General features: G+C 35.3%; 1 protein-coding gene across 1 annotated transcript in view; it reads right to left on the reverse strand.

Annotated features, from left to right (window-relative positions):
* Positions 1-5,692, reverse strand: part of SEMA3C (semaphorin 3C) — a 174,644-nt gene extending 168,952 nt beyond the window's left edge. Inside the window, exons 1-2 of the mRNA XM_004739617.3 lie at positions 5,113-5,692; positions 2,945-3,085 (exon numbers count right to left, since the gene is read on the reverse strand). Of these exons, the coding sequence (XP_004739674.2) occupies positions 2,945-3,047 (103 nt within the window). The 5' untranslated portion in view covers positions 3,048-3,085; positions 5,113-5,692. The remainder of the gene's footprint in view (positions 1-2,944; positions 3,086-5,112) is intronic.
* Between the last annotated feature and the right edge of the window lie 19,552 nt (positions 5,693-25,244).

A 25,244-nucleotide genomic window follows, 5' to 3' on the forward strand; every position in this document is an offset into this window, starting at 1 on the left:
TAAATCACTGTTTCCCAAATGTTATCAGTCCTTCACTCTACCACAAGAAGAAGGGATAAAACTTGGATGGGAGAAGAGATCTCTTGTTTCACACATTTTTAAATTGACTTCGATTGTTAATTGGACTGTAAGACAAGACTGAGAGCATTCTTCTGAAGTCCCATATAGAAAGAGACTGGCAGAAGACCAAGTAATAGTGAAGGAAAAGAATTCAAGACAAAAGAGTTTGGAGGCAAGGTAATTATGAGAGAATATAAAGATGCAAATGACCTCTGTGTGGTATAAGTTGATATTATTTTAATTTTTTCAGAATCATTTTCCAACTCATAAATTTTGGCTGAAAAATAGTGACAGAAATTTTGAAAGAAATGAAAGAAAGTATATATCATATATATTTTAATTAATATATAGTCGTATATGTGTCAACTCTGTAAAAGTTCTCTATTTTAATGTTAAGAGTAAATAATTTTGGAAGAAATGTAGTTACTCATTGTGATACACAGAAAAGTCATCATAAAATCAGTGAGAAACTTTAAATAATAAGAAATTTGGGAAAGGCACCTGAACAAAATAATTATGAATTAATGATTAAAATTTATACCTTTTAACAATTGTTTTGTCCAAGGAATTTTTTCTATAATACTATGCCTAAAATATAGTTTACTGTAAGAAATTTTTGTATTAATTTAGAAATTATGGAATTTCATTATTTGTTCTCCCTGTTGATATAACTCTTCAAAACAAATTATGTGATATTCTGTCTGATTATCTCCTAAAAAGAATAAAATATTATAGAACTCTCAGATCAATAGCTTATCTTATCATGCTGTATTCTACATATGTTATAAATTAAGGTAAGTCTTATTCTGCAAGAATCTGTTTTGAGTTTGAGAGCATTAAACATGGAGTATTTTAAAAAGCCCATTATAACTTCTAGTCACTTTACACACAGCAGTTACTATCCCACTTAGTACTGAAGTTTGTTTTTAAAAATTTATACTACTTAGGGGTGCTTGGGTCGCTCAGTGGGTTAAAGCCTCTGCCTTCAGCTCAGGTCATGATCTCAGGGTCCTGGGATGGAGCCCCACATTGGGCTCTCTGTTCAGCGGAAAGCCTGCTTCCTCCTCCCTCTCTCTGACTGACTCTCTGCCTACTTGTGATCTCTGTCTGTCAAATAAATAAATAAAATCTTTAAAAAAATTTTTATACTACTTAATTTCCTCTATAAAAGATAAACTGTAAAGTTTTCAAATAATGGACTTGATGAATTATCTCTGGTGACACACTCGTTTTTTAAATTTACACATTTTGAGTTAAGTTTGGGGTAAAAAAATTTTGGTTAGTTTTTTTTTTGTTTCTTTTTTTTTAAATTTTGTTTTTATTTTTTATAAACATATAATATATTTTTATCCCCCGGGGTACAGGTACCTAGATGTCCATCAACAGATGAATGGATAAAAAAGATGTGGTATATATACACAATGGAATACTATGCAGCCATCAAAAGAAATGCAATCTTGCCATTTGCAATGACATGGATGGAACTAGAGGGTATCATGCTTAGCGAAATAAGTCAAGCGGAGAAAGACAACTATCATATGATCTCCCTGATATGAGGAAGTGGTTAGTTTTGATGCCACAGAACAAGTTTAGATAATGAATCTATGAGACCTCTCCATCTTCCTATGTATATTGAGAGAAATATAGAAGAGAAAAATTGCAATACCACCTAATGCTTTTATTTTTTGTTTGATTAGATATTTCCTAGTTCTCAACTTGAAAGAAAAGGTATAAGTAGACTGATGTTACAGTAATTAAAAAAAAAAAAAAAAAAAGACACTTCCAAGGGTCTGTTTTTCCTTTCTTCACAACTTAACTGAATAGCCACGGGTTTTAAGGGAGAATGGCTGGTTTAGAAGCTAAGGAAGCAATTAGAAGCGTACACACTTTAAGTTCCAAATAAAGCTCTTTCAGTGCTTATGATAACCTTGGGGAAAGCCCTTGGTGACTAAAGAAGGAAAGAAAGAAAAAGATACCCATTTGACTGATAAGTGTCAGTCATCTGCTCTTTGAAATTCAAGATAATAAAGCTTTTCAAAGACAGGCTATAGAAAGGTCTGAGAGTATACTGTTTCTCAAGTAAAATGAAAATATGCTCAATGACACTAAGGGGTTTATACAAAAAGCAAGTTGAAAAAAGTAATAAACTAAATAACCCTGATTGGCAAGATGATCTTCTTGATCTATTTCTTATTCTTGTCCAATTAGCATGGACTGACCAAAGTCATCCATCTATAAGTCATTTGAATTATCTAGATTAAAACTCATGCATACATTTGGCAAACCATTCCCTCGGAGGGTCTTCCACCTTTTATGTTTGAGCAAATTTGAAATCACATCCATTTTCCTAAGCTTCTGAAGATAATATTTGTACACAACAGCAATTAAAAACATATTTCCAACTATTCTTTTATATCCTTTTCAATTAATTAGGAGATTTTGCCAATCCCAGGAACTCCTCCTTTTGGACATGGAAGAAGCACCATTAGAACAACATAGGGAGGAACCAGTTTTGGAGGGTAAGACCAAAATTTATTAAGAAAATTTTTAAATAATTAAGCCTACATAGACCTCTCTGCTGATAAGGATTAGCACACGGCGGGTGCTTCTCAAACACCAGGTGACTAGAAAGAAGATACTTCAAAACGGGAAGAAAATATTTCAAGTATTTTCATCTACAAATACAATAGAGGGTTTTTTTCTATGAACCAATAATTTCAAATAGCCATGTCATCCAAAAAAGCAGTCCAGTAAATATTTTCAAAATTAATCAATAGTCAATATTTTACTACCTTTAATTTATTATTAATATTTGGATCTGGATGTTAAATATTTAAAAAGTTTTCAAATGACATTTTCCCATAGTATTTATCAACTTTCTTACCATCAAACGTTAAATAAACTCTTGCTTGGGGCTGAGATGATCCTTTTACACAGATAGAAGAAACAAATACTCCAAACAACACGAAAACTGCCCGGAATGCCATATCTTCAGATTTGCAAGTTAGTATCCAAGGGAAAATACCTTTAAAAGAGAGGTAACAAGTTTGTCATATTTCATTTCACATTTTAGGAGCACACCTGTGCACATACACAGAGATACACACAAAACCAGCAATCTAGACAGAGCACCTTATTCACAGAAGACATATCTGAACTTTGACAGTCATGCAAACAGTAGGAGGTGCTCTGACTTTGTTTCTTAGATGTGAAAATTTGGATTTGATTCATTTGTATCTGGAAGTCTTTGGGCGAAAAGAAACTGCTTGCTCTTCCAACAAATAATGCTAATATTAAAGCAGAACAAAGCATCCAGGAAAAAGGTATTGGTTCCCAAAGAAAAATCCAATATTTAAAGTTGATCTTCTAACAATCACTTAACATTGAAAAGACTTGAGAATGGTACCAATATGTATTAGTGGATGAAAACTTCTCTTTCTATCATAAATATAGTAGTAGCAGGAAAATGCCACATGAACATTCACGTGCACCCACTCACTTCCATCCTCATTAGCTCTTTTGGAGTAATCATCTGAGATGATTTTTTACACATAAATATATGTGTGCTCAATCCTTGACCACTGAAATCACTCAAATTAGTTATCTGCCAATTTATACAGATGACCATGCAGCTGTTAAATGATGCAGATGAGGTAACCATGGACTAGTGCCAAATTCAAACCAATGACTTAGTGGTGAACAATTCAGTGAACTATGTATCCCTCAATGCATATTTAAAATAAATCAACTAGAAAGCAGGCTGTCAAAATTCCAAAAGATAAATGAGAGAGAAAAGCATTACCTTTTGAGACTGTAGCTATAACACTGATACATGCTATTAACTAATGTCTGAATACCAAGGAAGATCAGGTAATGGGTAACTAGAGAGTCACAGCAGCTCCACTGGCCACAATATACAAAATAAACCCAAGACCATGAAAGAAATCATATAATTTTGAGTCTGATGTAATTATACAATAAAATGACAGAGATTAATCTAGAAATTTACTTTTACAGGTTACAATAATTCTAATCTTCACTATTATGTGTCTTTTAATATTAAATTCTTAACATTATTTAATAAAGAAAGGCCACAAAAAATTGAAAAGACTGCCTCATGAACACAGAGGAAAAAGCACAGTTAAATTAAACATGCCTTTTTAAACAATTTAAACATTTTAAACAGTTGATTTCCTAGGTGGTACATGTTATGAGACACAGAAACAAAACTGTTTGCCTCTTTTACCACACAGATGGAGGAAACCCTAGAGATGTTTGTGTTGGTAATTTTCAAATGAAACAGTTTCTTCCTGCTTCCACAACCTCTTCACCTTGTCATCCCTAAATTAATTTACAAGAAAATTGATTTTAAGGGATAACTTCCCCTTAGTAATTTGCTCCCTGGTTTTGTGGCTTAAGAGTTTAAAAAAAAAAAGGGGGGCTATAAATACGACTAACTTTGTCTCTTTATTAAGCAGGCGGATAATATTTACACATTTTTACATATTGCTATTATTAGTATTTTATCTGGTATGTCTCACCAAAAGTAACATATGCTAAAACTTGCAAAGAATAATAGTGGAGATGAAATGACAAGTCAATTGAAGTGAGGATACAGAGCAATGTGATTTCAAGACTACCTGGAGATGAGAAGTGAGGGAAAGCCAAGGGTCTTACACGTGCGTCCCCCCAATATATTATAACTTCCCTTTAACTGAGACACTTAGACATGCTGCTTGTTTTCACTTCTACGGATTCAACACTAATAACATGCAGGACAAGGAATCGGAATCGTACGTCCTCTCCAGCAACCTTGCATTAGAAGGCACTGAAATACTCAACTTTAAACTCGCCGCAGGTGTCTTAACCTAAAGAAACAACTCAAGCAGGGCTCTCAGCAAGGAAAACACTGCCCTGACAAACTGCATGTGCTCTTAGGAAGATGTCCAGACTTGAGCACACCGATGTGTAAAAAAAAAAAAAGTCGGCACACGGAACCAAAAGTTATATTTTGTTAAATCTGTAATGCCGAAAATAATGAATTCAGCTTACCGAGATGGGAAGAGATCGGCGCGTAAAAGTCATCAACTTGCTACCGGTGTGGCTCCGCGTGTCTCTCTAGTCTTTTTCCCAGAAGACTTTAATTTCTAGAGCGTCCCAGCGGTGAAATTCTTTCTTCCCGGTCCTCTGAGTTTCTTTGTAAAAGAATCCTGAACGTCGCAGTGCTGCGGCACCGGGAGCCCTACTCCGCGTCGCTCAATCAAGGACTTCGGAGTGAATGGAAAGTGGCCGGGCACCGGGGGCGAGCGCTCGGGTGTCCGATTACAGCGACGCGGCGCGCGGGTCGGGCTGCCCGGGCGCACCGCCCAGCCGGCTAGCCTCACCCGCCCAGCACACCCGCTGCATCTCCGCCGCCGCGAGGCCCCACCCAGAGCACGCCCGCGAGAGGGTGGCAGGGAGCCCCGAGGGCGGGCGGCGATCTGCCCGACGGGCGGGGCCGACCCCAGGACGGGCTGCCGGGAGATGCAGGAATGCGCGCTGCAGGCTGGAGGACCAGCTCGCTAACTCTGCTCCTTTCGCGGTCCGCGGTGGAGTGAGCAACTCCTAGGGTGAGCTCCAAGGATTTTGTTACCGGCAGCTCTTGGAAGGCATTCAGGATTTGCTAAGCCGTAAATATCAAAGTGCAAAGCAGTTTTTTTTTTTTTCCCCCCAGAAAAGGATCACTGCATCCTTTTAAGGCAAAGAGATGCGTTTGTAAAAGGGCATGAGTCTTATCCTTTTCCTGCAGCAGATTTTCTAAAACCGGTAGAGATAAACCAACTATCTCATCGCAGTTTACCCTTTTAATGGGTGTTGTTTTCCATTGCGTTTCCTTAATATCCCGAAGGCAGTAACTCTGTTGACCTCTACACATTGACTCATATTCAGAACTCTTCCCTCCAGGGTAGTCTCAAAGCATAATTACAAGAAATTATTTCACAATTCTGCGGAAGAAGGCTGTTTGAATTATGCCAACAGATAGAAGTGTACAAATCTAGACATTAGGGATATATTTCCAACACTACTTTCAGGAAAACTTGTTACACTCTGGAATTGACTTTAATATTTAAGTGAAAATTATTTCTCTGGACCGCAGTGGACTAGATATTTAAACAGGAGGACAAATGAGCTTTGACAACCTTCCCCCCCCCCACAATAAAATGAGCAGGTATTGTTTAAAAATAAATCACTGTGGGCTACAACAGCCCACAGATGTCACTATACAAAGAATATGGAATGTGATTTCTCCATCTTGTTCCTTATAATTTTCTTTATGAAATAAAGCAGATCACTAAATTCTTATAAACTGAATCACAGAAAATACTTCTGAGAGTGCAAAATCATTGCTGGTGTGGGCCAGTTGAATTAAATATCAGGTGAGAGGAAGTGAACAGGTGATTAAGACATATCTTTCATGTGCCAAGCACTACCTGTTATGTCCAGTTGGCATAAACCTGTCTTTAACTCTTTCTGTACAGATGAGCTATAAAGGGATGATATCAAATATAATTTTAAGGGTTCAAAAAAATGCAAATTTCAAGACTAAAAAATTATATTCCAGGGCAAATATTATCTTCAAATGTCTATGTTTATGAAAGAAATTGCTAATTCAATAAATGGGTTATTTTTTAAAGTTTAATACAGTTAAACTATTTTTGTGATTAGCGCAATAAGTGTGAATAGCTCAAGTTTACGATAATGAATTTAACCACAAAACATCTGACAGTTTTAAAGAGCAGATGCAAACATGAAGAAGCACCAAGCACATTTCTCTGAAATAATTCTGAAACCAATCAAGACCCTCTATACTGAGCACTAATGTCTGAGTCAGCATTTATCAATTAAGAAGGGAGGAGAGTAAATCATTAGAAAGAAGATTGCTGTGAGCATTCACACAAATTATATAATTGTTAATTTAGAAATGTGTAACCATTAGACACTGATTAACCTGTACATCTATATAAAGTAGAATATATTTATACATTTTACCTTTAAGTTTCAGTGAACCAAGATAAAGAAAGGCAAGGTGAAATGCATACCAAATGGTGTTTTTTACAAGAAAGTTTACTACCTATCTCAATTTTCAAATACCCAAAGGATTAAATCCATATTTCACACACGTTCACAAGGCTTTGGAAACTATGACAAATAGCTTAGATTTAGTTGTAGTCTATGCAACTTATACTGTGATTTCCTCTACCTTGCCTAAATAAACTTCTTTTCAATGTATTTAACTGAAAGCTATTTGCTTAATACTGAGACATTTACCATTGGACTCACCTCAAAATAAGTCATGAAATTACTGATAGGCATTAGCCAAGGCAGATTCAAGCACACTTATGGAATGAATGCTCATGCTTGCCTGAAACTTGGGCCGTATAAGTGAAATTTTAAGAGTGACAATGGTTGCCCCTAGTAAGACTCATCTCTACTCTCATTTCTCCAAACTACTTAGAAATCTAAACCACCTTAATGCAACAGTACCTTTATAAGAAACTTTGGTGGCCAGTGCCACTTTTCCAGGATGAGTTCTTGACTCTTTCCTGATAGGAGGGAAATAACATGAGCTAACTGAGCAAGCTAGTTTGGGAAAGGAGGACACTAAATAGAGCCACAGGAGTAATGACATGATTCAATTTAGCGGCCACTAATTACAGTTTGCCCTCATCAAGGTGTCTTGGGAAAAACATCCAACTTAAAATACTTAGAGTCACTTTTATTAAGATGTTAAAGAAACATCTTATACACTGTGGTTGCTTTGCTGTAGTGGCCTTATTTTAAATATTTTATATTGTTGGTGATCCTGAAAAAAGCCATTTACTTTAAGCTCTTGCACCGATTTCCAGCGATGTACCCAACTATTCCTTACGAGTTGGGCCGCTATGAATTCTCTTGTTTCAAATTTAAAGAAAATAGACTGTTCTCATATTTTTCTCCATCATATAGATGCGCTATATACATCCATTCATCTAACAAGAGGACCTCAATCCTCCAGAGATCAAAAATTGTTTCCTTATTGACATAACTAATATTTGTTTTAGGAAACAAATATATAGACCGTACATATTCCAAGCCCTCTGTGTATTATGAGCAGCATTCTTTAATTACGTTACTATCTCACAAATGAGAACACTAAAACTTTGTCCAAAGTCACACATGGATAGTAAATACTGGAACAGAAAGAGAAACTCAAGCATGACTGACTCACTGCCTTACGGTCTTGAATATGAACCTGAGCAAGTGTTTCCTCTTGATCTTCCTCCTCTTCTCAACTTCCAGATGCTAGCACTTTAAATTTCCTGAACTGTATCTTTTAAAGTCTCTACTTCAAATGCTTATTTACTTTGTTTACATCAGCCTTTCTTCTCCTCCAGTTAGTTACCTTAGCTGCTCTGGGACCAAGCCGGTCAAACAGGTCTGGCCTAGAAATCTGTGTGTGAAATTACTCTCTGCATAGTTGATAGGCTTTAGTATTTCCTTCATTAAGATCATTCTTTATTTTACAGTAAGATGACTGTATCTCTACTTTCATTCTTAACACATTGCTAATTTATATTCCTGACCCTTGATCTCTTTCTCTGTTGATAGGTACTAGACTAGGCTTCTCAATCTGTAGGGTCACTGGCATTAAATTAAGCAAACAAATAAAACAGTCCTGGAGAGGAAAACTGGCCAGAGAGAATTTTCATTGTTTCCCTCTTTTCACCTTTGTAATTTTAAACCAGGTGAACTATAAGCTCTTAACAAAATTCAAAGTTTAATTCTTCAGCATTTTTTAAATACCTTTCAACATCTCAGACATCATAAAGTGCTGTATTTCAACCAAAATAAGAGTACATCATTTCTAATGCTTACATATTATAATATTTCAAATGTAAAAATAGAATTATAAAGAATTTCAGTAGAAATGTCTGTTAGTGATTTTACATTTTTAGTATTTGCAGCTGTCCAACTCCTAAGAGTGTTGCGATCACTCACCCTTTTCTCACAGGTGTAAAATGAAAACTCTGTTTTGTCCTTATTATAACATTTCATGTGAACCTCTATGCGGGCATATATGTCTTTTTTTTTTTTTTTAAGATTTTATTTATTTATTTGACAAAGAGAGATCACAAGTAGGCAGAGCGGCAGGCAGAAAGAGAGGAGGAAGCAGGCTCCCCGCTGAGCAGAGAGCCCCACATGGGGCTGGATCCCAGGACCCTGGGATCATCACCTGAGCTGAAGGCAGAGGCTTTAACCACTGAGCCACCCAGGCAGCCCAGGAACATATGTCTTTAAGATGAACCTTACAACCACAGTTGCAAAGTAACCCACCATTATTTAATAGATAATGTTTATTAGTTGAATATATATAGTGCATCCACAGTAAGATTTCTTTAAAGAAAGGCAAACTATTTTTATGGCCCTCATATCTAAAGCGCTCTTTCTCTCTTCACCTGGGAGTACAAAACCGCTTCCATATTTATTCTCACAGGAGAGCCAGGACAGGGCTGTGTAAGTGCCTCTGATTGTCAGCTGTGTGTAATGAGGCTCAAAAATAATAACCAGCTGGAGTAATGAATTCAGGACTGTTAGTTACGGCTAATTGACTCCCATCTACAGCCCTTCAACATGGTCAAAGGCCTTTTCCATGTAGTCTTCAGATTTTACCATTTTTCTACTCTTTGTAGACTTTAAATGGTTGACTCGAAAGTAGAGAAATAAACTGTGTAAACAGCAACTTTCACATCCTACTAGAGGCACTCTCGTGATGAAAATCATATGGTAAATTCAGTTGTCTTCTTCAACCAGTAATTTCAAGAAGATAGCGCTGTATATAGTAAATTTGAAAAGGATCAACTCCTTATTTTACTTACTTATTTTTTGTCACGATACTTAATGCTTTGAAATTCCAGGTGACATTTAACAACTTTAAAGAAGGATATATAATTTTTACTTTTTAACAAACATAAGTTAAAACATGCAACTCTCAAGATACATTTCAATGAAATAATTTTCCTTGATGGATTTTGTCCATTGCAATGAGCTCACTGAAATTCAGATGGAGTGGGGTGAGGGGGTTAGTATGCTCGAAAGAGCATGCATTATTTATTAAATATTTTACAAAGAGTACTTCTTTTAGTATTTAAAAAAATAGATATAAGTATCTCCATTGTGCGAACAAAAAGGCCAGTTCAGAAATTTGAGGCACCATTCCCCTTCCTAAACCCTCCCCCGAGGCAATGAATTCAGATCTGCCTGTTCCAGAGTCCATACATTTCCTGTTTTTCAGTGCTTTTGTGCATCAATCTAATAGTCCAATAAATAGGAAGGGGAAGTGGAGACCCTTACCTCTTCTAAGGTAAGAAGATTTTCTGTTATTGTTGGACACTTGTAACACTTTGTCTCAGAGATCTGAATGATAAATGCAGACATCCCATCTTCATCATGAAATTCTAGACAGCTTGAGAGCAAGTTACTATCTAATCCTTCTTAGTATCTATCAGAATGCCAGAACTCTGATGATTAATGAACAGGCTGGCATATAGCTGGAGGAGGATTTAGGGAATATAGGTGGAATAGGGAACGGATAATAAATTAGGTAGGTAAAAGACCACACAATTATGAAACAAAAATTCATGCAAGTTCTTTCATCATCCATCTAAATACTTTTATGGATATATAAGCTGGTTTTATTCCTTTCCAATGTTCAGTTTGTTACTTAGGTAAATTTAGTAAATGCTAATCCAGAAACAAATTTGCACAGTGGACTCAAGCATAAATAACACGAGATTCGTCAATATCAGGGAAGGTCAAGTCTGGTTTTAAAATTACAACTCACAAATCACCTGTTATGCTAATTGTCACGAGGGTTATCAAAAAATCTTTTGTTCTTTACTGAAGGATAAAGTTCCAGTTTATTTTCATGGCTCTTACATTCCCTTTCACTGCTTTGTTGGTTATTAATCCCTCACTCCCTCTTACCCATTCCTTCCTCTGGCGACTTAAACTTCATATGTATCAAATAAATGCTTTACCTTACAATTCTCTGATCATATCATGTCTCCTAACACTTCTGTGGTTTTGCATGTGCTATTTTCTCTATTTCACCCACCTTGCAAATTCTTTCTTATTCACTGAAACTCTCCTCAAATAAATCCTCTGTGTAGAACATTCCTTTTCTACAATCCTAGGCAAAAACAGTCAAGTCCTGGATGTTATATGTAGATTGGTAACTTTACAGTTTTGATGTCAAAAAATTTTTATTTACATCTCTGATACATAACTTGCTACCTATATAATTCGGAGTATTGCTTGATTGCCAGTGTTTTGTTATTTACAAAATAAGAATTATAACAATTACTGTTAGGTTGCTTTGTTAATTAGATACCATAATGTGTGTTAACATTTACTCCTTCATTTCCGTATTCCCCAAAATTTGTTTATCCCTCTGCCATATCATTTAATGCTACAATTGTGTGAACATTTTGTCCATTGATGGCCAAACTCTACAGAGCAGAACATAGGAATCTTAGATGTTTTGTAGTCAGCAGCAAAGCTAATCTTGTCACATAGTGACTGCTGGACAAATGGTCACTCAATTAATTAAACCAAACTTTTCTTTCATTGATGTTCTGTGGACCTTAAAAAGCCTAAATAAAATATTTTATTGTCACTGTTGGTGTTACATTCAAACATATGAAATTTCTTAGGCTTCTTAAGTAATCATTTTCCAGGGCTCATAACTTTACTCTCAATGGTAATTATGTTGTATTTTCCCCTTTAGGCCATATCTGAATTTTAATTTGAGTTTTAAAAATGGTGGGAACATTTGAACTGGCTGATTCTTGATAATCAACTACTATAGGAACAGGTGGTATGCATTAATCTTGAATTCTTTTTTCATTTAAGTCTTAAAATTAAAATTTGGAAAATATGTTTTGAGTTCTCCATTTAAAATTTAGAATAAAATTCTCTGAAAATCTTGTCTCATTAAACATAAAAATAAAAGCAGATTAAAAAGAGACTAGTAGCACTTCTTGGCATTAGAAAGAAAAAAAAAATCAAACCTGTTTTCAGAAATTGGAAGTATTTCTTCTCATGTTTCATTATAGATTTGTTTCATTCCAGCCTTCTATCAAGGTCTTAATTTGAACCAACAAAATATCATCTTTTAAGAAATCAATTTTCTAAAAAAAAAAAAAATCAATTTTCTAATTGTATTTTCATATTTTAATCTATCAATTTGTAGATTTCCATCTCCATTTCTTTATTTTTAAAGTATATATTATTTGAAATAATCTCATAAATTGAAAATCTGGCATTAACTAATGGATTAATAATAACATTAAGTCTCATTTTAATTCTTGCAAACTAATAAAAACTTGCTTTATCAAAGGATTCTTCAGTTTATCCAAAAGATTCCTTTAATCAACATGTTATCCTAATACATTCAAGTTAAAAAAAATTATACATTGATTTTCAAAAAAATAGCTATGATTTAAACGAATAGTTGCAGGCATGCCTGGGTGGCTCAGTTGGTTAAGTGTCTGATTCTTGATATTGGCTCAGGTCATAATCTCAGGGTTGAGACATCCAGCCCTGCATCAGTCTCCAGGTTGGGCATGAAGCCTGCTTAAAATTCTCTGTCTCCCTCTTCCTCTGCCACTCCAACCCCTTGCTTGAGCTCTGTCTCTCTAAAATAAATCAATAAATAGAGTTATAATAGATATCATCTATAATACTAAACATTTAGTTTTAAAATGCAATGAAAGAAATTACTATAAAACTTTTGTAATTATAAGCATGTTATTTCAGGAATATATGGTATATTCTTTGCTTTTATCTACAGCAATTCTGTATCAACTGGGAAAAATCATTTGTACTTCATAATTATGGAAAATATGAAAATTTTACAAAAGTAAACCTTATTGAGAAGCATTGAGCCGTGCCATAGAATCAAGTGCTATTACTGGATATTTTTCTCCTTGATAACTTAGAAGGCAGAAAATGTACACCTGTAACTCCAGGTGAGAGTTCTTCTAGAGAACTTCTATTTTCAATGTGAACTATTTTTCTTCCTGATTTTAAAAAGCCCACCCCTCAAACACCAATACACATGCATATATTTTGAAAAAGTGTCCTATTAAAAGTTTTTAGGAATAGTCTGTCCCTGGATCTGCAGTGTTTAAGAACAAGCACAAAATATACTGTAATTCTATTAATTCTATTACAACATAGGCTGACTAAAGACATAACCTCAATTTTGAGGTATAAATTAGATTAATGCATCCATTTATTAATGTTGTCATTTGTCTATGTGTGTATAGTGAAAAGTTTCCTACAGAACAACAGTCTTCAATATTAGAAAATACTTCATTATTTGAATTCCATTTAATTTAAATCTCTTGAGTGTGTGTAGCCTTTGGTCACAGTATATTGCTTCTCCACGGGATTTATGTTCTTTATATACCTTATGCATCTCCTGAGGTACATTTTAGTTACATGACATATTTATATAGAATATGCATTTTGATTCTTTTTGCCTTCCCTTTTCATTTAAAACTCTCTAAACCCATAATCATCTGTTGTTTTCATTCTTTTTTTTTTTTTTCAATTCTTTCTTTATCAGTCTTAAAAATTTTACTTAGGATAACGATTTGAATCAAACCAAAATAGGGTGGGAGTATCTACAAATTACACACAAGAAATTACTTTTAATGGAGAAAGTAAGCTTTAAACAATGAGTCATTAAACAATGCACTATTAACATTTAATGGAATTTTGAATGTGTCATGTTTTAATCTTATATTTGGAAGGGCAAACAAATGTTCTTTACTTTTAAAGTTTAAATATTTAGACTTGAAAGAAATAGTCTCTCCACTGCTCAGTTTCACCATTTTAAAGATAAGATATCACAAACAGACAGAAACTTAAATATAAATCTACTTTCTGGGGTGCCTGGGTGGCTCAGTTGGTTAAGCATCTACCTTTAGCTTAGGTCATGATCTCAGGATCCTGGGGTAGAGCCCCATATCAGGTTCCCCACTCAGTGGGGAATCTGTTTTTCCCTCTTCTCCTCACAGCTATTTGTGCTCTCTCTTGTTCTTACTCTCTCAAATAAATAAATAAAATCTTTAAAAAAAAATCTACTTTCCTCGGACATTGCAACCTGGTGACTAATCAAATCACATTAATGATCCATATTTTATGAACAATAGTTTAACCCAAATAATGTACAGTATAATAGCATTTCCTGACATATTTTTTAAAGGTTTATTTACTTATTTATTTGACAGAGATAGAAATCACAAGTAGGCAGAAGTACGCAGAGAGAGAGGGAGAAGCAGGCTCCCGCCGAGCAGAATGCCCAAAGTGGGGCTCGACCCCAGAACCCTGGAATCATGACCTGAGCCGAAGGCAGAGGCTTAACCCACTGAGCCACCCAGGTGCCCTCCTGAAATATTTCTTACATGATGTTACAAATAAATACAGTCACTTACCTTGGCACCTACACTACTATCTCTTTCCTCTTGTATTGTCTACTCACCCTCATCTCTGATTCAAAAATCCCCATGCTTGCTGCTGAAACATGGAAGCATATAGGGGATCAAAATTTTGCTTCATATAATTCCAAAGTAAGTTGGAGGTGGAGGGAAATAACATTATTCCCTATTCTGATAATTTCTAACAGAGAGCTGTATTAGTTTGAATCCTATTATCCGAAGGAATTTAGTAAGGAACAACTCTGTTAGCATTTATGAATTATATTTTTAGCATATATACTCCTACACCTCAATCAAGATTTGAAAACCATGAAGGCTAGGTAAGGAAATAAATCTGAATGAAACATAGGAAAGACAGAATCTCTGTCCCTCCTGATTCTTTTTAGGTCATCACCATCGTGCACAGCTATATCCTCTGGGATGTCCTCTCTCCTAGCAGGTCATGGCTACATTCTCTTGACTACAATTTCAGTGGCTTTCTGAATTATATCAGCATCACTTGGGAGGAATTATGGGTTTAATTGTGTTCCTCAAAAATATATGTTGAGGGGCGCCTGGGTGGCTCAGTGGGTTAGCCTCTCCCTTCGGCTCAGGTCATGATCTCAGGGTCCTGGGATCGAGCCCCACATCGGGCTCTCTGCTCAGCAGGGAGCCTGCTTCCTCCTTTCTCTCTGCCTGCCTCTCTGCCTACTTGTGATCTCTCTCTCTCTGTTAAATAAAGAAATAAAAAATCTTAAAAAAAATTGCAAAAAAAAAAAATATATATATATATGTTGACATATATGTCAACATATATATATGTTGAAGTCCTAACCCCTGTATCTGTGAAAGGAACTTTTGGAAATAGTCCTTGCAGATAACCAAAATAGGAAGTCATTAGAGTAGGCCTTAGTCCAATATGAGTGGTATCTTTAAAAGAAGGAGACCTTACAAATATGGTGATAGACTGGCATTAAGCTCCCATAAGCCCAGAAATACCTGAGGCTACCAGAAACTGGAAGAGACAATGAAGGATTCTTTCATACAGGGCGCAAAGGGAGCAAGGCACACCTGAAACCTTGAATTTGGATTTCTAACCTCAGAACTGTGAGAGAATACACTTCTGATGTTTTAAGCCACCCAGACTGTGGCACTTTTTACAGCAGCTCTAGGAACTTAATTAATGTTAATTAATTTTCTTTTCTTGCTGTCTGCATTGTGCTATTTTCTTTCCTGTAAATCTATTACTTGTTGTAAGTTAACATCCTATGAGAACTTGAACAAGTTCTTTATTTTCTCTCAGCTTCAGATTCCTGTCTTGTCCAATGATGTTTCCCTCCCATAACTGTGTAGCTTAAACCAAATAAAAAGTTTGAAATATCTGACATGTATTAGGAGTCATTGATTATTTCCCTGCTTCACTAGTTTTAAACATTTTCTGATTATATATAATTTAAAATTCTCAATTTCATAGTTACTAATTAAAGTCAAGATGTTTCATGTCTTAAATATTTAATAAGAAATAAAAACCCATATTTGCAAAAATAACATTGAGACTGGATTAGAACCAGAGACATAAATATCAACTCATGTGTAGCTTAATATATAAATATATTTATATTGGAAACAAAGTTATGATATATATGTGTGGTGATTAATTTTATGTGTTTACTTGACAGGACCACAGTACTAAGATATCTGGTCAAACATTATTCTGGATATTTCTGTGAGAATGTTTCTGGATAAAATTAACATTTAAATTACTGGCCTTTGAATAAAGTAGATTACCCTCTATAATGAGGGTGGGCCTTATCCAATCAGTTGAAAGCCTGAATAGAACAAAAAGACTCCTTCTCTCTCTCTCTTATTTTTTTATATGCATCTCTATGTTTATTGCAGCATTATTTACAATAGCCAAGATATGGAACCAATTTAGGTGTCCATCAACAGAGGAATGGATAAAGATGTGGTACATATATATAAATATATATGTGATGTATGTGTGTGTGTATGTGTGTGTGTATATATATAATGGAATATTACTATATATAATGTATATTATATATATAAAAATATATATGTGGTGTGTGTGTGTGTGTGCGTGTGTAATGGAGTATTACTAAGCCATAAAAAGAATGAGATCTTATCACTTGTAAAAACACAGATGAACCTATATGATATTATTCTAAGTGAAATAAAGGACTGACCTCTCTTGAGCATGAAAGGAATTTTGTAGCAGATGTCCTTCAAACTTGAGCTGAAACATGGGCTCTTCTCTGGGTCTCCTAGCTATTAGCCCATCCTGAAGATTTTGTATTTACCAGCCTGCAAAATGACATGAGTCAATTCCTTAAAATAAATCTCTTTCTACAATGCATACATCCTACTGGTTCTATTTTTCTGGAAACCTTAATACAGTATATACATGGATTAGTATACACACATATAATAAATAGCTGTATACATGGAGAAGTCCTAGAAGCAATAACACCACAGTAACAACAAGCACATCTTAATTATCTAGCCCTTGGATTCTGAATACAATTCTCTAATAAAAAGGAACCAGGGCACTTAGGAGAAATGGCTGGTTCTAAGACCAGGGCAAAAATAAGTCAACAAAAGAACCTGGATCATCTTGTATTTCCAAGAAGTAAGGAAATACTCAAAAATGAAATGACAGAAAAACTTCAAAGAAATCCCACTTAAAAGAGTTCCAAATGGCCACACTTGGAACAATTTCAGTAACAAAATAAGTAACATAGTACTAGGTTATAATCTAAAGCACAAGATAAGTATACATGAGCCATGCTGGTATAAATGACTGAATGAATAAATAGTTGAAAGCAAAAAATATTTCTTCCCAGAAGAATTCCAAATCAAATGGGTGGTCACTACACCCTCAGGAGGTGAAGATTCGTTCTTGTCCTCACACATGCTGGTGGCCTAGACTTAATAATTCACTTCCAAAGGACAGAGCAACAAAAGAGAAAATAGTGACTACACAGTAGAGAACCACGGAAAACACCACTTTAGCAAGTAATTAAGATTAACATCATGAGTGATCTAATTTAGATAGCATGTTTCAGAGATAATGTGAAGAGAAGGGTACTTCACCTGTTCTTTCCAAAACCCATAACCACAGACTAATAGTAAGAAAACAACAGACAAAACAAAATTAGAAGGCATCATGCAGAATACCCGTCCAGTACTCCTTAGTAATGTCAAGGTCATGAAAAACAAGGAAGACGGAGAAACTGCTACAGACCAAAGACGACTAGGGAGGCCTGAAAACTAAATGCATTGTATGACCTTGGATTCTAGATCTGGAACATAAAGAGGGCATTATGAAAAACTTGGTGAAATCCAAATAAAATCTGGAGTTCAGTTAATAGTAATGTATCAATGTCAGTTTCTTAGTTCTGACAAATGTACCATGGTAATGTAAAATGTTAACACTGGAAGGAACAGAATGAAAGTGTGTGAGAACTCTATACTATCTTTGTCACTTTTCTGTAAATCTAAACTATTACAAAATAGAAGCCAACAATAGCACCAATTCTTTTTTAAGATTTTATTTATTTGAGAGAGAGATCACAAGTAGGCAGAGAGGCAGGTAGAGAGAGAGAGGGGGAAGCAGGCTCCCCGCTGAGCAGAGAGCCCGATGCTCAATCCCAAGATCCTGAGCTCATGACCTGAGCCTAAGGCAGAGGCTCAACCCACTGAGCCACCCAGGTGCCCCACAAAGCACCAAATTTAAAAATCAAATAGTACACGTGGACTTATAATAAAAGATATGACATTTTTCTGGCTCTCTCTCTCTTTCTTTTCTTTTCTTTTTTTAAGCGAAAGAAAGAGAGCAGGGGAGGAACAGAGAGAGGGGGAGAAAGAGAATCCCGAGCAGGCTCCATGCCCAGGGCAGAGCCCAACTCTTGGCTGGATCCCATGACCCACCCTGAGATCATAACCTGAGCTGAAATTAAGAGTCTTTTGTCCACCTGACTGAGCCACCTAGCCCCTTCCCCACTCTCTACTTTTAAACACGTGTAAATCTATGTTAGTATTTCTTAATCAATTTCAGAGGTGATCTTTTGTGCTCACAAAATGATAGGTGGAAGCAGAGAATTCATACAATATTTAACTTATTCTCAATCTTCTTTCTCCGTAAGGTGAGATTACTGGGGCATCTGGGTGGTTCAGTTCATTAAGAGTCTGCCTCCAGCTCTGATCCTGATCTCAGCCCTGCATTAGGCCCCCGCTCAGTGAGGAGTCTGCTTCACCCTTTGCCCTCCCACCCCCTCTCATGCCCTTTCTCTCTATTGCTTTCTGTCTCTCTCTCAAATAAACAAGATCTTAAAAAAAAAAAAAAGAGTAATGATTATTATTTTTAATTTTGTTTCTGTTGTAAATTTTATTCTTATACTCTTATTCGTTATGCCACCAACAATAGCCAGCATCCTTAGAATTCTCATTTTGTAGGATCTGTATGTTATTACTACCCACAACCTTTTCTTCAGTTCTCCAACTTTCTCTCTTCAGTTAGGTGAGCATTTTCTTACACGTCGTTAAGGTTGGTTACATTTTATTCAGTTCTACAATAATTAATGCTTCTGGTCTTCTTCTATAGCTTACTTTTTAAAACTGACAGGCAGTATGAGGTGTTTCTTACTCATGTCCACCTAAATAGTACTTACCATGGAACCACGTTATGGTGTGATAACATTTTCTTTTCTGTCTAGTTTCATTCATTCATTCATTCCACTATTTATATCTTTACTGAAGTTTAAGGTGACTTTTTTTGTTGTTGCTTTTGTCACTTTTACGTTCTTTAAAATTCTCAAAATAACAAACCTATGAAATTCCTTTTTTTCCTTATGAAATAATTCCCATCTCTACCCTTTATTGTCCTACTTCGATCTTGGCTGATTGTAAAATATTCTGGTACATATCTGTGACTCACAAGGTTTCAGTTCTCTTTTTTCTACATTCTATGCGTCCATCTTCCTCTTTTTGTGTTAGTTTGTCCATTTGCACTTTCATTTTTCTGCAACTCACACTTAAGGAACTTCCTTTAAAAAGACTATGAAACTAATACTTTCACACCTTAACCTGTGTAGTGACGAATTTTCTGTCCACCATTCCTTTCCTATCTCTATGTGTTCCAGTATGAAGACTGGTCAACTTTGAGGGTATTGTACCACGTTCTTCTAGGATCCAATTATGTCAAGAAGTCTGATACCAGTTTGATTATTATTCCTTTGTAGTTAATCAGTCTTTTACAATCTCTTTTTCCTTGCCATACTGAGATTTTACAATAGTTTTCTAAATGTATATCTTTTTCACAGTTAACTCCTCAGTTAGCCCTTTTAATCTGTAAACTTTCTCTCTCCAAAGTGATTGTCTACTATTTTTAATTCTCTTCCTAGTATTTTCTCTCTTCATGCTTCCTAGAAATTTTTATTAGTTTGATATTCTGTCGCCAGGTTTCTTCTTCTATTTATTTTATCTTTTATAAGTTCTTGAGAAATATCTTTGACTTTATATTCCAAACTTCATAATGAATTATTTTGAGGCAATAAATTATTAATTGCTAGGAGAGTTTTGTTCTCTGATTATTCTTTTGTCAGAGAATCCTATTTTTATATGATGGGTACAGTATATTCTTTACCAAAGTCTAATGACCCTACTATATATATATTTTTTATGTTCTATTTGCTTTTGTGAATTGTATCCCTGGGGTCATTTATTTGTTTGTTCACTTTGGTTTTTTCATATTTTGTATGTTTCTAAACTTTCCTATGAACTTTGGTTGTCCATTTATGTGGACTCATGGCTATGAGTTTGTCTGATGTGTGAGGTATTTGCTGATTGCCAGACTGCTTGGAATAAAGTCAGAAAATTGGATTGCTACATACTTGGATCTCTAAATATCAGAATATCATGGTCTTATGATAGCTGGTTTTATGATGATTATTTCCAGACATAGAGCCACCCGTAAAGGTTAATATTTGATCTTAGAATTAAAAAGTTGCTGCCAAGTGTTTTATATTCAGTTGTGATAAATGGATTGAGCCAATTATTCCAACTACTGACTTTAAATTCATCTTCCACTTCTTATAGTTACTGGTCTCCCCAGTTCTGAACCTCCTGTAGGTTTGCAGCACATATTGACTTTCTCCTCACCAACTGCTGTCTTATCCCCATATTCTCTAGGTCACAGTTTTTCTATCTTTCAGTAATAGTACCACTTTATCATATGCTTTCTCTCTTCTAGAGGTATATAAAGATCTCATAAATAGCTCCATTCTGCTCACCTATTGTTACATATCCCTTCAATATCACTTTAAAGTAAAGTTAACTGGGAAAGGACATAAATATAAAAGTTCCATCTACCGTTTTGAACAAAGTTCCCCCCACACCGTTAATTCACTTGAAGTGAATTAAGTTCAACTAGGAACTTAAATAGGGTTTCATTAGATACTATGTCTTCTAATTTAAAAAAATAATATATTAATAATAAGTAAGGATGTATGTATTAAGCACATGAATGTACAACTGTTTATGTATTCTCTAGTCTTAAAGACTATGCAAGTCTCTATATCTCCTTGTAAGGATATTTTTCTTTATTGCCTGACAGCACAATTACCTTCTCATGTGTAGTGGAGCAATGACTTCATGACATTTTAATGGATTTTAAGTGGATCCTGACCCTGACCTTATCTTATTTATATGTGACTTTCTGTAAAGCATTAGACCTATGTTCTTTAATCCGTTAAATTGTGTGAAACAAAGCCAATACTTCCTCACTTCCATTCATTTATTTTGCTATGTGATGAAATATTTATAAATCACTTTTATGTGATGAATTAGTGATAAAATTATTTTAAATTATGATATAAAAATAATATCGGTGCACCAATTTTGGATCAGTGCATCTGAGCTGAACTTTCCATGTGATGCCATTTTCAATGTTAGGAATAGCCTCTGTCTAATGTACAGCTATTTCAATGATGTCTAGGCCAACTCGTCTTTCTCCACTGCGATTATTTACAGAGTTTCCTTATGTGACTGCTTTGTCTCTTTAAACTACTTATTGTAAAAACCTGACCATCTTCACTTCTGTTTGAAAAGTTAAATTAAAAGCAAATGCATTAAAACAAAAGTTTATAATCACTGTATTTGGGTTGTGATAATTAATATAACTTTATACAAATTATTAATAGACATTTTCCTTAATTCAGAAGATTTCTTTAGTTTTTCTTTTGGAAACAAACAGTAGGATTATCTAAAAACTACTTTCATATTTGATTAAATTAATACTTGGTCAAACAGCCTTTTGTTCCTAAATCATCTGTAATATTTAGAATCCTAGAATTAGAAGGGATTTTTGAGATCATATTGTCCAATGCATTCTTTATACCTAAAGAAATTGATGCTTGAGTTGGCTGGTGAATTGTTAGAATTAAACTAAGATGAATTAGAGCCTGAGATAGAACTGATATCTGTTGGTCACAAGTCCAGAGCTCTTCCCATTTCTACATTGTGTTCACTATACTTTCATACTTTAGTAAACTAGATATTCATTCTTCATTGATTCAGAGAACTGAGATTAACAGGTAAACATGTCATTTATTATTGTACAGCAATTTATCACATCTTATTGTACAAGAATTCATAGACCTTGTATCATCAGATAAGATCTTAAAGGTTATCAAAACTATTATACTTATACCTTCTGTACCCTTATAGTATGTGTTCTATTTTTTGAAAGATTTTATTTATTTATTTGAGAGAGAGAATGAGAGAGAGAGCATGGGAGGGGAGAGGGTCAGAGGAAGAAGCAGACTCCCTGCTGAGCTGGGAGCCCAATGTGGGACTCAGTCCCAGGACTTCAGGATCATGACCTGAGCCAAAGGCAGTTGCTTAACCAACAGAGCCACCCAGGTGCCCCTACAGGATGTGTTATGTTTAATATTGTGTAGGCTTAGTATGTGAATATTTTTTTGTATTCAGTCTATATCCTATGCATATCTTTTTTGTTTGTTTTTTTGTGTTTTTTCTATGCATATTTTTACATCTTGGCTTTTTTATCCAATTAAAACTATTTATTGAGTACTTACTACACAAAAGACATAGCACTTTACATATATTATCTTCTTTAATTTTCACCATGACCCTGAGAAGTTTTCTTATTCTCCATTACAGATGAAGAGAAAATGTTGAGTGAACATCTCTCTTCATATCACTCAGAACAGGAATTCCAATTCAAGTCTTTTTTTCTCTATAGTCTATGTTAACCATACTTTGCTTTGGCTCTTCACATCTATGTTCTTCAAACTGCCAAATTTGTTCTCACTTTGGGTCTTCTGCCTGGGATGCTTCCCTTCCATCCTTGTGTGGTTCTAGTCATTAATATCTCAGTTGAAATGTCAGCTCTTCAGAGAACTGCTTCTTGTTCATTTATTTATGTTTATCATACTTTGTTCATTATTTTAATTATTCATTTACTCTATATTCTTATTTTTTAAAAAGATTTTATTTATTTATTTGACAGGCAGATCACAAGTAGGCAGAGAGGCAGGCAGAGAGAGGAGGAAGCAGGCTCCCCGCTGAGCAGAGAGCCCTACTTGGGTCTCGATCCCAGACCCTGAGATCATGACCTGAGCGGATGGCAGAGGCTTTAACCCACTGAGCCACCCAGGTGCCCCTATATTCTTACTTTTAATGAGTAAATTTTCCATAACTTCTTTTTATCTATCTATCTACCTATCTATCTACCTACCTATCTACCTATCTATCATCTTTGATGGTCCCTTCTCTCCACTGGAATGTAAATTCATAATAGCAATTAATTTGTCTCTTTCACAACTATAATTTCCCTAATCCAATGCCTGGCACGAAGTAGTTCTCAGAAATTATGACTTGAATGAATTGATGAACTTACATGATTTATAGACTCTTAGCACTTTTTATGTTATTATAGTCTCATCATAGGAGTTAATGAATATCTTCAATATAATTATGTATTTTCAATTATGCCACATCATCTAGAGGATGCACTATAATTTACTTAATCACTATCTATTTTTCATTGTTCAAAATATTTAGTTAGCTTTCAACTTTTTGTTGCTCTAAACGGAAGTTTCTCAGTCTTGGCACTATTGATATTTTGGTCCAAATATTTCTTTGTTGGGGATGGTGGTGGGGTGCAGTCTCTTCCATCTAAGAGTATAGTGGCATTCTTGGCCTTTAACCCACTAGTAACTAGTGCCTTCCCCATCCTCAAGTTGAGAAAACAAAAATGTTTCCAGATATGGCCAAATGCGCCCTAGGGAACAAAATCACCCCCAGTAGGGAAACACATCTTTAAATTAAACATTTATACCTAAAGGTATTTAGGTATAAAGCTTTAGGTATAAAACTTCTTTCCATATGTAAAATTATTTCTAAGGGTTAAATTTTAGATTCATTTTATAGATAGAAAAATAAAGCTTAGAGAATAATACACCTTGCCAAAGGTCACCCAGTTATGATGTGGCAAAGTTGGAATTTTATCCCCAATCAGTTTGAGTTCAGGGCTCATATTTAATCATGTATTCAATCATGGATTGCTAAATGAAGGCCCCACACACCATGGTCTTAGATTTTACTAATTTGCTTTTTTGTCCCCTCCTTCACTCTACTTTTACTTTTTTTTTTTTTTTTCCCCCAGATTATCTCACTCTTTCTCATCCTGGCATCTGGTAATCTATTTTCCTATCTCACACTTGAAAATTCCCATTTTCCCTGTTCCTCCTTTTTCTTTTACCTTTTTTTATTTTGGTCAGGTTCCAAAGAAGCAGACACTGAGCCAAGGACATATGTGTAAATGATTTATAAAGGAAGTGCCCCCAGGGGATACCGGTTAGGGAGCTGGAGGAAGCAGGAGAGAGAAGGGAAGGAAGCCAAAACAACAACAGTGCAGATTAGTCTCAAGCATGAGTCTTCAGCCTACATGGAGCTCTGAAGTACACCCTGTGCTTTACAGGTGCCCAAACTGGAAGCAAGAGAACTGTATTTCACAGCATCTGACAGTCTTCTGTCATTGTTGAGGGGTAGGAAATAGATTGTTGAATACACAAACAAACCATTAACACCCTACCACCCCCACACAGAAATGGTAAAAAGAATCCAAAAGGATATGTGAAGAGCTCCTGCACTGTTCACTACATATTTCTCAGATGTTGAATCAACTCTACCACAAAATTTACTATCTGCGCACTGTGTTCTGTCCTGTGACCATTCTACTATGTCCTGGATAATAAACCAGGAACCTGTAACTAGATTTGAGCAATGGGTCTGGGATAGCCACCTCTGGGAATCTTTGGTCTTTATCACAAAATAAATTGAGTCTGCTCTTGTGTGTGGAAATTCTCTGATACTCTGAAAGAGATCACTGGATCTAAAGTGGCCTCTTGGGGGACTCCCATTTCAAGGCTCTGCCTAAAGGAAAACTGGAATTTTTGGTTTGAGGATCATAATGGCAATTATCTCAGTTGGGGACAGCTGGTACCTTCATGGGGGGTTAAATTTAGCTTTGTAGTTACAAACTAGTCTTTTTCTGATTCATAAATACAAATTCATTGTTATAAGGAATACATCAAGGGTAGGCAGGAGGAACACAGCAAAGACAAAGATAGTCTT

This window comes from Mustela putorius, unplaced genomic scaffold, assembly GCF_011764305.1.
Source record: "Mustela putorius furo isolate JIRA1106 unplaced genomic scaffold, ASM1176430v1.1 tig00003845_pilon_pilon_pilon, whole genome shotgun sequence".
NCBI lineage: Eukaryota > Metazoa > Chordata > Mammalia > Carnivora > Mustelidae > Mustela > Mustela putorius.